This window comes from Pseudopipra pipra, chromosome 18 (assembly GCF_036250125.1).
Source record: "Pseudopipra pipra isolate bDixPip1 chromosome 18, bDixPip1.hap1, whole genome shotgun sequence".
NCBI lineage: Eukaryota > Metazoa > Chordata > Aves > Passeriformes > Pipridae > Pseudopipra > Pseudopipra pipra.
Genome location: NC_087566.1, coordinates 3,820,552 through 3,838,742, shown reverse-complemented (window position 1 = coordinate 3,838,742; position 18,191 = coordinate 3,820,552). Strand labels below are relative to the sequence as shown.

The 18,191-nt window shown below is 40.1% G+C and overlaps 1 protein-coding gene across 1 annotated transcript in view; it reads right to left on the bottom strand.

Annotated features, from left to right (window-relative positions):
* Nucleotides 1–12,464: 12,464 nt before the first annotated feature.
* Nucleotides 12,465–18,191, bottom strand: part of CCDC60 (coiled-coil domain containing 60) — a 64,959-nt gene continuing 59,232 nt past the window's right edge. The window contains 2 exon segments of the mRNA XM_064675545.1: nucleotides 12,465–13,845; nucleotides 16,701–16,811. Of these exon segments, the coding sequence (XP_064531615.1) occupies nucleotides 13,608–13,845; nucleotides 16,701–16,811 (349 nt within the window). The 3' untranslated portion in view covers nucleotides 12,465–13,607.

Here is an 18,191-nt window from a genome sequence, read left to right as displayed (position 1 = left end):
ATAACGAACCGAAAGGATTATGGCCAATTTCTAGCAAGTGATTCAGTCCTTACTGAACATAACACCTGTAAGGTGAAATCCACTTTGGGGGATGCACAAGAAGGAGCAAAGAAATTAATATTATTTCCAAACACTAATATTTGGGGAAAAAAATTCCCTAACAACCACAAAATAAGTAAAAAAAAGATCTGCTTTCGTCATGGTTTTCAAGTTGGTAAGAAAAACTATGGCAGCCTGCACTTAGAAAGGAACAGGCTCTGTTTCTGCCATGTGATATTAGAAAAAAGACTTCATACCTGCGTGGAGCTTCAGCAAAATGGAGACTTCTGATCAGATGAAGGCTGAAGTTGAGATTTTGCTCTGTCTGACTACTCTTGAGAACATTTAATTAATTAAAGTTACAAAAAAATAATAAGATGTGCTTACAGCTTTATGAATGAGACACTTTTGTCACTGGAAGCTTTGCCGTTGACTTGAATGGAGCCACGTTTCCCAGTTCCGGATGTCATCAAACAAGATATAATGTAACACAGTAAAGACATAAGAAATAAAGGTGCAGTATTTTCACTTTCATAGACATTAATCATCACTCAGCTGCATGCCTGGAATATAACATGGAATGAGAATCTGCTGATCTATCAAAATGTCAAAAGAAAAGATGGTGTATCTTGAGGAAAGAGTAAGAAAGACCAAGTCCCTTCTGCTTGCCAACGTAGCCATTAGTGTTCGGGCACAAACTCTGTGTAGCTGTAAAACCTCTGATCTGTTTCTTCTCAAGGGGCTTTAAACACAGTCAGCAGACAAGCTCAGAAAATACAGTTCACATCACACCATACAATTACTGTTAAGAGTCCATGGACTCCATCCCTTTGGAAGGGATCAGCTTCCAGGGCCACTCTAGCCTTTAATCCACGAGCACAGTTTCAGGGGACCATTGTCATGGCTTAGAGTTTGAGTTTGCCTGCTGGTAGTTGAAACACTCACAGGCAAATAAGAACCAGTGAGAACATCCAGCTCACTTAGGGAAGTTTGAGCCATTAATGGTGAATATAAACAAGCACAAGACAAACCCGTGGCAAATCAACGCCAGGGAGAAGGCACAGTTCTGTGCCTGCAGAGATTAGCCAGGGAGACTTGAACCTCGGGTGTGAGGAAAGGATGGAGATTCTTGCACTCTAACATCAGACATTTAGTTTAAGTGCCTTTATAGGGTGATCCAGAGTTACCAGTCACATCAACAATCTTCAGTAAATTTTTCCCTGAGGATAATGAACTGTAGGTAGAATTTGGCCTCTGCTAAGTTGGACCGTGTGACTCCCTTCCCAGGTCCCTGAGACAAAGACCTAATAGAAGAACCTGGGGGTCCTTGTGTGTTTCTGGAAACAATAAAGTTTAATTGTTCAAATGAGGCTGCTAACGGATGCTAATGGATTGCAAAGAAAGCAGGAGATAGGAAGTGGTGAGAGATTGAGGGGCAATTTGTGCTAATGAGAGCTCATTAAGAGATAAAGGTTCTGTCACGAGGCAGTTAGTGTAGCTGAATTTAACTTATCTTTTACATAAACCACTAAAATTCAAGAAGTATATCCTGTTAGGACAAGACTGATTAAATTTTAAATAGCACTGACTTGGAGCCACTTACTGAGGTGAAGAAAAAGAAGGAGGTACTCAGCCAATAGTTTGGTTTTACAAGCTGCAGGGATGGAGAGTAGTTACATTCCCGAGAACCTCAGAAAGTCTCTAACTTTAGAGGGGAAAACCATTGTGCTGAGACGACTCAGCAGAAAGCTGTGAAAATCATTTAAGAACACGAACTGAGAGTTTTAAGATGTAGTTCCATGAACAATCATAAAAATAGCCCTCCAAGAGAATGAGTCAGAGTACCAATATTCCCGCTTACAGCCTTGCACTTCAAGCTGAGCCCTGAAAAAGAAACTGATCACTCTGCACGGAGAAGTGATTTTCCAAGGAATATGAGTAAGGCAAAATGCTGGATAAATTACTGCCATGATGGGCAAAGCAGATGGGCTGGAGATGTGACAGTTTCAAGATACATATTTTTTTAAAGGCCTTCTTCCCCTGATTTCAGAGAGTGCTATGGCTTGACAGCAGGATTCCTTGCAAGGCAGAACATGGTCTCTCCATCACACTTTGCTGTATTGCTGGTAGGACTCTGCTCAAAGGCCCACAGCGGTTCTGGGAAGAAGTTCCAGTGTCTGCACACAAGTCAAAGTCCACATAAAGATCAAAAATGGTAGTTTAATGCTCAGAGGTTGTTTGAGACTAACATGTACATCTACACAACATGATACAAGGAGTTTCCTCACTGCTTCTCCACAGCACTAAGAGCAGAGTCTCTGCAAATCCTGAGCACTATAAACTCTTCTCATGGGTAGAGTTGTGCCAGAAGGAGCTGATGGAACCTTGTACTGGCCTGAGAGACTGGTCAGATGGGCTCGGCTTTCCCAGCTCAGTGCAGGGTGAGGGAAGCATTTCCAGACCCCAGTTCATGTGGCAATGTGTCCCCAAACCGGCCTTACATAGGGCTGTGTTTGACCAGCACAGTCAATCACTACACAGCAGAGCTGGTGGCACTCAACAAACATTTCAGATGATGTTCTCTCTATGGCAAAAATGAGCACACTGGTCTTTCCCAATTACTCTTAGGGAAAAAAAAAAAGAAAGAGTAACTGAAATTTTTTAAATGAGTGCAGTGTGCCCCATGGAGGAATACTAACTTGCCAAGAGTGCAAACAATGTCTTTGTAAAACAAATTACCTATGATTTCTCAGTATGGCCACACGACAGACTATTATCTCTTCTATTTCCAACCCTTCTGGATTATTAAGCAGAAAAAAAGGATTATAGAAATAGCAAAGGAGACCTGTGAGCAACACTTTCATGCTTTTCCCAAGAACAGTTTGTTCTCTGGCTAGATCATGGACTCAAACCTTTCTGAATACAGCAGACAAGGTGTTCACAGGAACTTTTCTCCACTCAGAATTAAACACCACTTGGAGGGAAGGAGGTCACAGTAACAGTCAATGGCCATGTCAAGCTCCAAACTGAGTTCTACTTAACCAAAGAAAAAAATCCTCTCAAGTATCTTCCAGGATTTAGCCATGCAAACCTCAGCAAACCTCACTACCTTGTAACACCAAGGGAAGAGAAAACTATGAACTGGAAATGAAGTAATTCAATATCTAATATTTTCATACTGCATCTATTGCACAGTGATTTAAAGTTCTTCATATACTTCATCACACTATGTCATGATAGTAAAATCCATCTCTGTTTTGCAAATGGAACAAGGAAGCCTGTGGGTATTAAACTGTGTATACACAGCAGCACTGCTACTGCTGTTACATAGTTCAGTGTTCTGAGTCTTCCCTTTCCTCAAAAGGGGGATCACCTGGACACAAGAGGAGGCCTCCCATATTCCAAAAAGTAGTATTTCAGCTTGTTTACACAAGTGCTTCTACAGAAGTATTCTTCTACAGGGGAAAATTAATCCACCCTTCTCTTTTCAAAGACAATTTTTTACCTGGTCATTCTGGTCTTAACAAGTGTGTAGGAATATCCTTCCTCTGCTGGCTGTTCATCCTCATGATTGTCAGGCCATTCAGCAACACCGAGTTGGAGACTGTGACTATGAAGGAACAAAGACAGACCTGCATTATTGGTTCTTGGTGCTATGAAGTTATGAAGAAATCTGTGTCACCCAAGCAGCTACTGGAGGGAAATGACTCCCTGTCTATTCCCAGCCAGCGGTGCCAAATGAACCACTGTCTCCAGCTTTTCATCTTTGCAGGTCTACTGCTAAATCAGTCCTTTATTCTGTACATTTTGTACATTTTGGTGTCCAAATTTGCTTTCCACAGATAGGTCCTTGCTTAGAAGTCTCTATTTATAGTGAACTGAGGTGAACTGTCCTTTTTACTTGTGCCTGAACTTCAGCTGCAGAAAACATTCTATCCTCCCCCTTTTTTTTTTTTTTGAGACTTTAAATCCAAATACTTCCATGGATTGGGGTTTTCAAGTTTTGGACCAGAACTCTGTACCTGGTGCTTACTGTTGAGAGAGAAGCCATATTTTTGATTCTCTGTTGCCATTAGAGTTGAATAGAAGCTACAGAGAATCCTGAATGGGGTGAGATATAAGAGAAGAGCTGCCCTGGTTGTTATTGATGTTCAGATAATCCTGTTTAATCTTATTTGGTTTGCTCCTGGGAAACTTCTTATTACAAATACAGAATGTTCATGTGAGTGTAACACTCTGCCCTGGCCTCAGAATAAGGAATAAAGTAACTCACAATAAGGAATAAAGAAGTAGCCTCAGTGGGGTGGCAATGAAAATACTACTACTAACCAACATAAAATTTGGATAAAAATGGAGATTATGTTAATGACCAGAACAGGTACAGCAAAGGACTAAGCACTACTAAGGAATGCAGGACTGTTACAGGTTCAAGAAGTGCAAAATGAAATCTATTCTAATTCATTGTGTTGGCCCCCACACAGCTGTACCATGGAGGTTTACTGGCAGGTTTTGGGAAATAGCCATTATGCTTTTGATTTTAGATATTTTGGTATCTTTCAGCTGCTGTTCAGGTGATTATGTTGTTTATGTAGTGGAGCTTGTAGATAGAAGCAATTGGTAGATGCATGTGTAAACTAAACTTACTTTAGTTTAGCATTAAACTTACTTTAGCATCAAAAGAAACGAGAAGGGAGAGATTTGGGAGGCTGCCTGGGTCTGCTTACTCTACCTATCATTTAGGGATTCAAAATGAATATTTGGATCAAACTATTTGTCAACATTATGCAAAAGAAACAGTTGCAATAAGCTGTCACAAAGACAGTTGTTCCTAGCTCTGGAGTAAGTTTGTCTATTGACAGTTTCACAGAATGTTCATAAATTCCATTCAGGCAGTGCTGGATAATGACAAACTAAAATCCCTTTATACAGGACACAGAAACTAAGCTTACTTGATGGCCCTTAAATTCCAGTTGAATCAGTGATAGCCTAGCAAAGATGTTATTCATTTATGAGATTGAATCAGATAGGTTCAGTTTGCTGTCTTCAATACATTTTCAATATCCTGACAGTTACACTTTTCCCAAGACAGGGAGCTGCTGTATTATTTAACTGAAAACTGCAGTCAAGAAGTTACAAGAATAATTTGGATGTTGATTTCTTATGAAAGGCGCAGTAGTGGGTGGACTTATAAAGAAGACAGAGATTACTTGTACCAAAATTATTTCTTTCCCATGAGAAACAGATAAGGGTCAATATCTGCCCTTTAACTCTCTGCCATAAATAAATGAGAGCATTCAGGAATCAAAGGCTAAATTCATGTTGGCTTTTTTTTTTCTTTTTGCCAACTTGCATATATTTGCATTACATCAAACTTCAAGAATTAATGTAGACCCTTCCCTAAATCTGTTCCTATCACTGTCATTTCTTCTAGAATAGATCTAGTTAGGGCACAACAGGGGCATGGCTCATTGTTCCTGCTTTTGAAGTGGACAGAGTTTAATATGTGGCATATCAAATAGTAGAAACTGTAATGACTGGAAGGATGCACATTCCCTTCCTTAAGAATTCTGGATCAGGACTGTTTTTGCTATTGTATTTCTGTGAGCATTTGTGAGTCAGCAGTGTCTGTGGGGCTGATGCATTAGTCTCCCACTGGGATCAGTGTACACTCCTGCTGTAATAGGTATTGTGAGAGAAATGCCTTCCTTAGCTTAAACATAACTTTGCAGTTTTACCCTTGCAGCTGTATACTCCCATTTTTCATTGGGGACTACAGCTGTGGGTTGTGGCTTTGGAAACATCAAAGATCCGTGATGAGCTGTTAACTATGGTAAATTATTCATGGGAAATGTTCAGATAAAAATGAAAGTTTCTTTCACAGTCTGAGATTTTCATTCACTGATAACCTTCTAAAGTACTACCCTAATTTGAAGCCAATAAACAAGTCCATTGTGCAAGCCTGCTGGCGTTCAAACATGTGGGAAGATGGCCTTGTATGTTTTCCATGGTCTGTCCTTTTCCATTCTGTCTCCTGGCTTCTGACCTGTCTGATTCAGTCATATATCAACATCAAAGGATCTGTTACAGCAGCTCAGACAGCACTGGGCATCTGCTCAGTGCCGTGGGTGATCTGGGCTGGGCTGTGAGGAGCCCTTGTTTTATCTCAGTGTTCCATTTCCCTGCAAATGAGTTCATGTTCTTGGAAGTTTTCCTCCTGGTGACTGGCAAGACAGGCTGTTGTAGCAGTCCTTGGTAGCACTGAAATAGCAGGATTTATCTTACCTCAGTTTAACACTCTGAAAATAGAGCTCAGCTCAGTTAAATTTCCTTTAGAATGCAAGTGGAGAGTTACTACCAGGGGGTTTAATAGCAGGTCCCTTCTTGTTTATATCTTTCTTTTAAACTGGACATCTCATTTTTCAGATTTCTTGCTATGAGAATTCATTTCAGATGTGGTTGTGCAATGCAGTGCTGTAAATTCAGCCTTTTGGAAATACTAATGAACATTTATTTTCTAGGAGTTCCTGAAAACATTTGTAACAAATTTGTTAGTTTAAGAATCTGAACAATTTTGCCAACTTGAGTATTTGTATTATCAAAGAAATTACAAACTAATCTATACTAGCAAATAACTGAAAATTGCTGTTTTGAATATTTTTCATAAATTCAAGTGCTTATGAAAACATTTTGGGATTATTTAAGATTATTTCATATTCTATTAATAAAGGTATTTGGTGCAGACAATGAATTCAATTAGTTCTCACTCTCATGGACTTCTCTGGATCAGCTCCAGTTTCCCACAATACAAATAACAGGAAAACACAGCCATGGTTGTGCATGTTCTGGGGTTGGATGAGGTCAATTATGTTACTTACTGGCAGGATAAGGCTTGAACCAAAAAGTTAAATGCACCCATTAGGGAAGATCTGGATCTGGACTCAGATCTGAACTTGTGGGATAAGCTGAATACTAATTGTTCTATGAATATTTAATACACTTAGCACTTTCCCACTGTGTACCATCCCAAAGGGACCATCTTTCCCTCTCTCACACATATACACATGTACTCTTCTTTCATTAAGGATTCCCAAATACAGTAATTAGAACAGTCATCAAATCTGGATCTGACTGATCCAAAATCCAGCTTTTTTCAATGCAGCTGCAGTGGCTCAGAGTGCACTGGTGAACATGGCCTGGCACTCAGGTTACTGTTACTTCAGGAGATCATTTAGTGAGAACATAGGAACTGAGACTGTTTCTGTTTCCTCCTGTTTCCCAGCAGGAAATAACCTGCTGGTAAACATAACAGGACAGAATTCTTTTTCCTAACTGATACATTACATTTATCACAGTCCTAAAAAACTGTTCAAATGTATATACTCAGTGTCCACTTTTGTCCTGTGACACCAGGACAAGCTGCAGAACAGACACCAGCATGTCAGACTGATAAATATGCAAATATTCTACTTTATGTTGTTTAATAATTTCAGTGTTTTCTTTTTACACTTTGTGCATGAGAAAATCTGGTAACACTGTTGTAGAATTTGGAGAGGGCTTTTAAAAAAGTTCCCTGCTCATGTCCTGGATTCTTTTTATAAGCCTGCAGTAATCAAGTCTATTTTTTTTTTACAGGAGCAAAAGCTTGCTTTTTTGTCATTTTTATCTCAGCCACTCAGATTATGTGGGACACAGTTTTTCCTCTTTTCCTACAACAAATAGGAACAGTTGGACATTGCAATCTTCCCTCCACACTTTTAATGCAAAGTTTTCATTACAGAATACACATATTTCCTTTATCTGCAACCTGCCCTACTTTGTAAACATGGTTTGAAGAACCATAGGTAGAAAACAGCAGCCTTTGAAAGGCAAACATTTGCTAGAATATTCTGAGAAATGTTCTAATGAACTCTCTGTGCAAGACAATGTTTTGATGACTGTTACAGTAATCTGGCACTAGAAATAAATCAGATGTTGTAGTTGTGTCGACCATGGCGTGTTCTTTTAAAAATCCACCACAATTTATAGCACAATGACTAAATCCATCATATATACTTGGGTGTAATTTACAATGTAGTGTACTAAAATACAGCCACCCTAATAAAAAACCACATAAATCACATGGAAAAGAAACAACCATTTGCCAGGTAAAAGAAGGGAAAGATAAGTCGACAAGAGAAAAGGCTTTTTTTCAGCCTTCCCCTACTTCAGGGTCTAATCTTGCCCCTGTGAAGTGCACTGCAGAAGTCTAGTTCAACAACTGAAAATCAGAATCTTGAGAACTGACATTGTTAATCAGGAGTGACACCACTAAAAAGGATTCTATTGTGTGGGGCTGATGCAGCCACCAGTCCAAAGCCTGCAGGAGATCTGTGTAGCTGGAGCATGCCAGCTCCTCTGGAAGGCATGTTCTGATGGGAAGGAGTTAGTTTTGAGTTTGCTGTGCTTCCAGTGGAATACAGCCTTTATTTCAGAATACACCCTTTAATTCCCTTCTTGGCTGCAGAATAATCTATGATCTGACTTTTAAACCACTTCAGTAAGAAAATAGCCACTTACCACCAAAGAGAGTCCCAGTGGGCTGTGGTGGTCCCTCAGAACATGGAACTCAGGGGCTGGTTCAATGGGCTGAATGCTGCTGTGTCCCTGCCCTCCTGGCATGGCATAAAAGAGCATTCCTTGCTCTCACTGTTGAGAGGGCTCCTGAATGAACATCCTCTCTGCTTCCTGTTGAACAGAGAAATACAACTTCAAACACGCTGCAATGACACTGGTTTGTTGGACTGTTACTCAGTCATCTCAACTTTTCCCTCCCTCTCCAATTTTGTCATGAAACACAAACATCAAGTAGACCAAAATGCATCTCCATCCCTTTTTTGATGCTGGCCAGTCACAGATGATTAAGAAGGGTGATTTCAGGGTGCTTCAGGCCCTGGTATGTCCTCTCAGCTTCTTGTGATCAGCTGTTTATGATCCAAAATTAGGGAAATTAAGGTTGAGGCATCTGAGAATTCTTCCCAGCTATGTTTGGTCATATCTTTTTCTCTCTTTGACCACTTTCTTCTGGTGATTGGTCAGTTTTCCTACTGGGAATTGGACTCTTATTTTGCTGGTCACAAGATCAGCCATGGCACTTGTAATAACAACCTATTCTGATTTTACAGTCATCAACACTCAGCAGGGTCGATAATGATCTTTCCACTGACCTTGATAGAAGCTGGAGCTTATCCCAAATATCCTGGGGTTTGTTAGGCTGGGTTTTTATCTTCTGCAATGCCACAACAGTGGTATTTATCAAAATTTAGCAGAAAGAATTGCTGTTATTAGTGTGCAAGGCTAAATATAATTTCATGCTGGTGTGGTCTTAATTTACAGGACAGAAGAATAAAAGTGTGATATGTAAAGCTGAAATTCCAATTGGGAATATGTATCTCAATTTCTGAATACCCCTACAATGAGTGTGACATTTCTTTACAGTAAAACAGCCTATTTCCAAGAAAGACAGAGATGTTTATTTTATAATCCCTATTTATAAGATGCTGCTTTTTACGTCCAATATAAAACAGAGTGGGACTATTGCTGTTGATATAATAGGATTATTGGCTTCTTTTCCACAATGGTGAAAGCTTTCCTACAAGAAGAGAGTAGAGATGACAATTCCAGAACCACTGTGAAGCAGAAGGGAAGGGTGAATGGTGAAAGAGGCATTACTCACTCTTCTAATTGACGAGTCTTCCTGTAACAATTTCTAGCCTAATAACCAAGCAATTCTCAAGCAACCATAACTTTCTGCCCTGCTACCAGTGACACCCAGCAAAATGTTCTCATCTCAGCTTCACCTGAGGCGTGTGGGGCTTGGATGGCACTGGGAACACATCAGGCAGCGGGAAACAGGATCAGGAGTCTCCGAGTTCAGTGTCTGAATCCCCCAGACATCCACTCCAGAGCATCAGGCAAGTGACCAACCCAAGCTCGTGTGGCTTGTTTTGGCTAAAACATTTGTGAATGACTGGCCCATTAGCTGAAATTTAGAGGACCAGAACAGAATGGGAAGATGAGCAGAGAGAACACTGGTCCAAGCAGCTCTACCACACTCTGGAGACCTTCAGCAAGTTGCTTGGACTCTTGGTGCACCCATCTCCATGTGTTAAATGGGTTACTCTGAACCTACCCTGCAAGGGTGTATTGAAACAGCAAGTCTGAGACTGTGAGATTGTTTGTGGAAGCATTTGGGAGAATCCAAGATATCTGCAGGAAAAAAACCTTAGAAATTTAAAAACCTCAAGTCCTCTTTTACCTCACTATGGACCTAACACCTCTTTGTTTTGTTTTAGTCCTTTAAGTTGGCAGACAAAGACTTGAGCAGGGCTGAGGATCTTGCCTGAGGAAACTGTTTGTCAGGAAGCAGGAAAAGGAAAGCTGCTATTTTTCTCCAGAGGAGCTTTTTGCCACCTCAGAATAAAAGAAGCAGAATTTTTTTTCATTAGGCTGATGCTGGAGAAAAAAAAAAAAAGACAATCTATTTTCTTCTTAGAGGAGAAACCCCTTGTTACCTGGTGGCAATAGGTGGCAATCATAAAACAAAAGCATACATAGGATATTTCATAATCCCACGAAAACATTACAGACTCCTAACACTCACACTGGCATCCTGCTTTGGGAGCTCAGAGAGCTGCTCAGACATTAGCTAATTACATTTAGCACAATCATCTCATCTTACACGAAGGCAGACACATTAGGTCACATGTTTGGCTGCTATAAAGTTTGGATTTTGGCTTCCTGGCTCATGCACTCCAGCTGAGGACAAACCCCTTTGTTCCTGTTTCTTGGATGTAAGGAAATTTCACAACCTTCTCTCTGCAGTTCCACAGAGAGAGGAAGGACCAACATGAAGGTTCCACCCTGTGTAACCACAGTTCCACCAGGAGCTCCTGAGCTGCTAAGTTTTCTTTTTGTTTGCCACAGGGTAACACAACAGCACTGACAATGAAACTTGACTCAGATCATGGTGGTATGATCCCAAAAGAAGTGGAGAACTGGAGTCTCTCAAAACCCACAGAGGGCTGCAAGGAAGCTAAAAGAAATGGAAGAATACAGTGAACAGTGCACTTGAGGTCTCTGAGGTCAGAACAAGACTTCATCCTGCTCCTCTGGCAGAAGCACTGCCACTTATTTCTCTGGGCACTAGGTCAGCCCTCCGGAGCTTTTGGAGAGAAGTTTTTCACTGGATTTTGAGATGGAGGACAAGAAAAGCATAGAGAGAGGAAAATATGGCTTCACTACTTGTACAAATGCTAACTTATCACTGCCACAGATAGATTGAGAAAAGCAGGAGCACAACAGAACTTTAAGAGCTTACTTTTTTCTTATGTCTGTAAGTCAAAGAAATCTGGCTCTTTTCAGTGAAAAACAATTACCTCTTGATATTGAGGGGAGACAAAATAAGGCCATTAATCAATAACATATTACTCTTCAGTGGTCACTCTACCCACCTGGACCCTAAGCTGGCATTGTTTCCCCTTATTGTGGCTGAAGGATCAACAGCATTTCTCCCCAGTGGGTCCTCTGGAAGCTCTGACAGGCAGGGAAGCAGCTCAGTAAGATCATCAGCTTAGAAGGTCACTGGGTCACCAATTCCATCACCCAGCAATTGGGACCCACCAGGAAATACGTGGCTGAGCCCAGACAGGTTCACAAACATCACATATTTATCACTGTCTGTGAGTTCAGGGGTGTCATTCTACTGTCTTACCCTGCACAGTAATGGCAAACATATGCTGAGGTAACGAGGGGAAAACGTATCTTCAGCTGGAAACCTGAGGAATGTGTCTAAGGATGCTTGGCTTTTCAGTACTGATTTTAACATGGCAAGAATTAATCCATAATCATACAGTAACTACAGGATAAACTCAATGCAAAAATAAAACATCTGAATTACAATAGAAAGAATTAATAAAAAAAAAAAAAGATTTGTCTTAAAGCTTAAAACTACCCTGTGCTTGGGCTATTTTTCATAAAGGAGATCTAAAATGAAGAGCAGATGAAGACAATGCTATTTAGACATGGAAATCAGTATATCTGTGCTGAGTAGATGCTTGTTATACTGTAGGTATAGTTAGAAGAATGTCTGAAGAAATTACCTGACCTGTGATTAAGAGGTGAAGGACTGTGCTACTCATCTGAAACCACTCACTGAAAACCTCTGCTGGCATCTGCACAGTACTTTCATGTACAAACTGAAACAAAAAAAGGTTCTTTCCTGAGCTTTTGATTTATGTGTAAGAGAAAGATAACGTGGGAAAATTTGACCATTGTGACAACAGACCAAATATAATGGCTTTTGCAAACAGTGTAGTGCTTTGTGTCACCAAAACATTCAGAGCGTTGGATATGCTCTAAAATGAACTAAAATTGCAATTTATATCCTGAATCCTTCCAAGTCAAGTCTTTGTGTTTTAAACTTGCATCTGTCTTCTACCTACCATCAAGGCACCTACATTAAAACAATTTGGAGTTAAATAAGAACTTCATCTGGAATCTCAACCAGATCATATTCAGTGATGCTGCTCCTTCTCCTAAAACACAACACTTTCTTTCATCTATTCCTGTCAGAAGGAGCACCAAGGTCCTCCTTCCTCTGTGGCTATTTTTGAAAGGTGTATAAAGAAATAGATAGGAGATTCAGGTATGCTCACATGTTTTTCCTCTATTACTGTTGCACAAATATGAAGGATCAAAATGCAAAAGAAATAGCAAATAAATAGACCTAAACTCAGCAAGCAACTGAGACTTTTCTAATGAACATTAAAGCAAGGCTGCCTCTCTGGTTAGTGACTATGCAAATTAGGGCACAAGACAAAATTCTTATTTTTATAAAACATCAAGACAATACAGATACCCTGATCTCAACATGTTGGGTGCTAAACCTTTGCATTTGTAAGGCAAGATAACACTTGGTATGTGTAAAATGCAGAATAACCTGCTGCCTCTGAGAGATTTCTCTCGGTCTTGCAGATCAGAGGAATAACTGAGATGAGAACACAAAACACAAGGTGGCATCGTTGCCATTTTGGTAAGTTAGTTACCTGGTCACACTACACAGAGGTGTGTAAGTCTAATGTCACAGAGTCACAGGATATTCTGAGTTGGAAGGGGTTCTCTTGCCTTCCTTATGTCCTTCCTCATCTGCCAGTTTCTTCCAGAACTACAAGAGTTGAGCCCAGCTTAAGATCTTGAGAGGTAAGTGCTGAGGTTTTTTTTAGTGTTGTTGAAGCAAAACAAACATTTCTGCAGAGTTCCTGGATCAGGGACATAATTCATAACCTAAATGGCTCGTGGATGTAACTATTGGGAAGGACAGGCCTTTTCAGAGCACAAGTTAATGCTTCACTTCAAGTGTCCTAACAATTTATGACAGGTGTCACTTTCACTGAGGCAGTAAATAAATCAACAATGACATAATAATAAAGTGATACTGATTAATAAACCAATGGCTGTCATACCGTCTTTCTCTTGAAGAGTTCAAAGTGCCTTGTAAAAAATGAATAGTAGCATCTTCATTTAGTGAGATCCTAAATGATTTCACCTGGTAACTTTCCAAGTGCAGGAATTTTACCCACAGGTGCCTTGGTCTGCCCACCCTCATCACACAGCTCCCCACATGTGTACATCAGCCAGAACCTTAAGAAACATGCCTGGTAAATTTTCAAATAAGGATTTTTGCCATATTTTTCCAGTTTCTTTAAGATTTTCTGCACAAAATAGTCACTCTTCACAGACTGAGTGAGCCTGGCAAGCAACACAGGAAACCTTTAGCAGAAAGAAGAACAGCAATAAAAGAGAAGCCTTTGGGAACAAACGAATATCTGATTAATAACTCTGAGTTTGTTTGGCATTTCTGCCACTTCACCATTTCCATAACTTCCATAGAAAAAATGGCTCTCTGGGGAATGCACTACTCAACATAATTCCGAGTGAATCATAGAATGGTTTGGGTTGGAAGGGACCTTTAATACGAATAATGTGAAAGAGCTTTACTTTATTGGACTTGAGCACCAATTCCCTTCGCTGGGCATTGAAATAAGAGCTTCTTCATTATTCATCAAATTTTGGATGACAAACTTGGGTATGAAAGGAAATAATAAAATCCCAACAAATACTTCCATTTTGCTACACATTTGTCCTCTTCATATTTTCTCTATTTATTTTGTTTAGCCTCTGTGGATTTTCCAATGCAATCAGTGCCTGATCTGACACACTTTCTGATTCTTCTTAATATGCCTTTTCCCTGTGCTATCATCATTCTCCTCTCTCTGTATGCTGACATAAATCTCATTGATGTAAGTGCACTGTAATGTGCAGCCTTTACCATTTCACTCTGAATATAGAGATACAGGAGGAGAATTACACATTACAATAAAAATAAAATTCTTGTGAAAAGACTGCCATTTTTTAAATGTTCTGTCTAAATCCTGCAGTGCTGCTTTGACAGCCCTGAAGACTGATGTTCCAAACCTTTCTAGACTGTGCCTGACTGGGGTGTGCTGTGGCTTTCATTGCAGAGGCTGAGGATTTGGCAGTGCATCATCAGGAAGTGCTGCCTCCCTCCAGTTTAGGATACATGTTACTGGGACAGCAGGAAGGGGGTGAGAAATTTCCTCCTTAAGCCGGTAAAAAAAGAAACACATGGTTCTCATCTTCAGCAGGGCCAGTTCCACACTCAGCAGTACCCTGTTGGTGTGGCTGTACAGCCAAATCCTTATTATCACTCATTAGATTTTCCAGGTAACCGTAATTGTGTCCCACCCAGGCCTTTTATAACCCCTCCATGCACTGAGATATCTTGAAAAGGGAAGCTCTGTTCAGTGTACTCTTACATCATATATTTGTTTGTTTGTTTTTTCTCACTTCTCACTCGACTGACAGCACATACTAGCAAAGTGTTCCTCTGTGATTCAGCTTTCTTGGCATGCAGAGTTTGCAAGAGCATGGAAAAACCAGCCTTACTGTAAATGAAACAAGTGCTGTGGGGAAAGCAACGGCTCTGCCATGACTTTGTGTCTCCACGAGGGGGGTGACCAGCCTCGTTAAAACAGAAACACAGATTTCAGCTCCGTACCCTTCCCAGACAGCGCTCGGCAGAACAGGGCTGGCACGGAGAGCTGTACGTGCTAAACTGTGTTGGCAAAGCCAAAGCAGTGAGGGGTTCTCTCTCCTTACCAGTTTAGTCCACCTTCATCATCTCATGCCCAGCTCTATTATTCTTTCAATCGTTTCAGAGCCTGGTATTTCTGACAATGTTGCTCTTCCTGCCTCCTACAAAAAAACCCCTAACTTAAAAGTTGAAGTTGTGTTTTAAACATGATCATACTGCTGCATAGTTAACAGGGAAAACAGGAAGGAAGGCAGAAAATCATGAATGTGAAGAACATGTTGTATGTTCAGTCTGTGGACACTCATACCAGTTTTTGCTTTTGCAGTGTTCTGTATACATTCATATTCTACAAACACATTAAAAATGTTTACATTTTATATCAACTCTAAGCCGTAGGTAAGAAAACCTTCAGAATCAAATTGAAGTTTGATTTAAACTGAAATTCAACCTCCACTTTCTATGCTTAAAACCAAACAGAATACTGTACAGTGATTTAGGGTAAAATATTAATTAAAGTACAACAGAAGAGAGATGGAATAGGGTGACCTGAGCTAGAATTTTGACCCAGAGATTGGGTTTGTGTGTGCATTGCTACAAAAAGTGTTGCTGGGTTATAACAAAAACATCTGTTTTTCTTTCCAATAAATTACTTATACTATATCCTGCCAATCTGAGGTTTCATCTCCAAATGCTGATCAAATAGGATATGTGCTTGTGTGGCTGTATGGAGAATACTAAAATAGCTGCAACAGGAACTTTCCATCCAGCTTGTCCTTCTATGCTGCAGGATGCTGGAATGATTAGTTCCTTGTGCAGGAACAGCAGCTGCTCAGGGAAGAAAACAAGGACCTGGCTGCAGACAAGGGAAGTTCTGGGGACAAAAATCTCAGTACAAAATGGAACAGAAGAATGGAAAGAAGAAGTGGGAGGGGGAAAGAAAACACCCTTCAGAACAGCAGAGTAAAGAAGGATCTCAGGGCTGGTGCCTACTGAGACAAGAGAATTTGCACCAAGATCACAGATGAATGTTTCTGGGTGAGAGGAAAAGGATGACAGGCTTCAGCTGGTCAACAAGGCAGAGATGTCAGTGATCTGGGAAAAGGCCTTGAGAGAGGACATTGCAACTGTTACAGTGAGAAGAGTCAAAGCAACGCTGAAGAACAGAGCAGTGATCTCTGAACTGAAAATGCAAAACAGCCATACAGAGTGTATGTGGACTGAATTTATCATCCAACTTTTGGGGTGGAAAGGACTACAATGCCCAAAGTAAATATATTCAATGTATATTTGCAGAAGGATGGCTCAGAAATATTCCAAATATTTAATCTGTAATATATTTTTGTATGCAGTCACAAAATTGTCTATCATCATCCCTGTATTCTCATTTGAATGCCAAGACAAATAAATGCATCTTTAAAGGGCCTGGAGACAAGTCCTAAATCTGGTCAGCAGTAAGGTGGGTTGTGTTTTGAGTACACAGGAAAAGAGTCTTTTCCTACCTCTCAAGGCTCACGAGGGTGTCACATAAAGAACAAGCTGTTTCTTCATGTTCTGCTGGAACTTTTGCCTCATATCAGCACATGAGTTAGATTTGCTTTTAATGAAAGAGCTGATATGGCAGCTGCAAATAAAGCAAGAGAGAAAGCCGGAATTAACATCCTGCAGTTACCATTTTGTGGCAAACACCTGTGTTGCTCAGAACATACAGCAAATGTGAGCCCATGAAAATCTTGAGATCTCCTTACTCTCAGCAAAAATCCAAATTTAATACAATGTACAGCTGGGCTTTTAAACTCAATTTTTAAAATAATTTGACGGATTTAAAAATGGTAAATGATATTGAATTTGGGGTTTTATCATCTTTCATTCCATCACATCCTTCCAGGATAGTGCCCTCAAATTGCTCTGACATGTACTAAATGTGCTGCAAGGTTTCAGTGGCCTGCTCTGCTCTCGTGTAATAAAATGCTCCTTGACATTTGCATGCCAAGTGCTTTGCATAGAGAGTGCTGAGTTTATACAGCATGTACTGTGCTTAAAAACCAGTTTTGTACCCTTACCCTGCCTTCTGGGCCTCTGCTTCCTTGATATTATACTCTTTTGGTCTTTAATAAAAGGCATGTTTACTCTGTAGTTCTTCTGAGCCACTGGCAACAAACTGTAAGACATAACAAGGTTTAAATTAATGTACAGTGTGCCTTTTCCAGAATGTGAAACATTCCACAGGTGCTGAAAAAACATTCTTAATATTACAGACTTGATGGGGTTATCCAGGTACAAAATTTTATTTCTCTTGACCTCAGCTCAGAGGAAAAAAAAATGCTTCAGCAAAGTCTGACTGTAAGAATGGTTTGTCATATTGATCTTAGAGCTGTGGAAACCACCACAGAGCTGAGTAATGAGGGAACACATCTAATGTTGGCTGGAAATGGTAAACAGAGACTACAAAAAAATGCAGTGGTAGAAACAGAAACAATTCTACTGGAATAAGACAGAACACTGCTTTTTCCACAGAGCTGCTGGAGCATAGGATCTCTTCTGTTTGCAAAGGCAAGATTTATGGGGGTGTTTTCCAGAAAGTACATACTGCTTGCACAGCAGTAAAATGGTTATGCTGCCACCCATGCAAAAAAAATGTATATGTTATCTGAATTTACTGAATGCTGAATTTAGTTCTTTGGGGAGAAAAAGAATAAAAAGAAAAGGAAAAAAAAGCATCAGCTCTTTTCTGATGAGTTGCTTCCCCTTGTCATTCAGAAATCCATCAGGTAACGTACCTGCAGTCCAATCTTTTTAACAATCTCTTTTTGTTTATGGACACCTTTTGACTCCTCTTCACATTTTACCTGTGCTGACTTTCTGTAGGGCTGTTAAAAAAATTCTGTAAAAACTTGCCAACTCACTAGTGCATTCCTCTCTCCTTTGCAGATATTGCTCCATATATGCTGGCCTGCATGAGGCATCCTAAAGAAACCTGTTATTTAGTATTTCTGAAAATTAG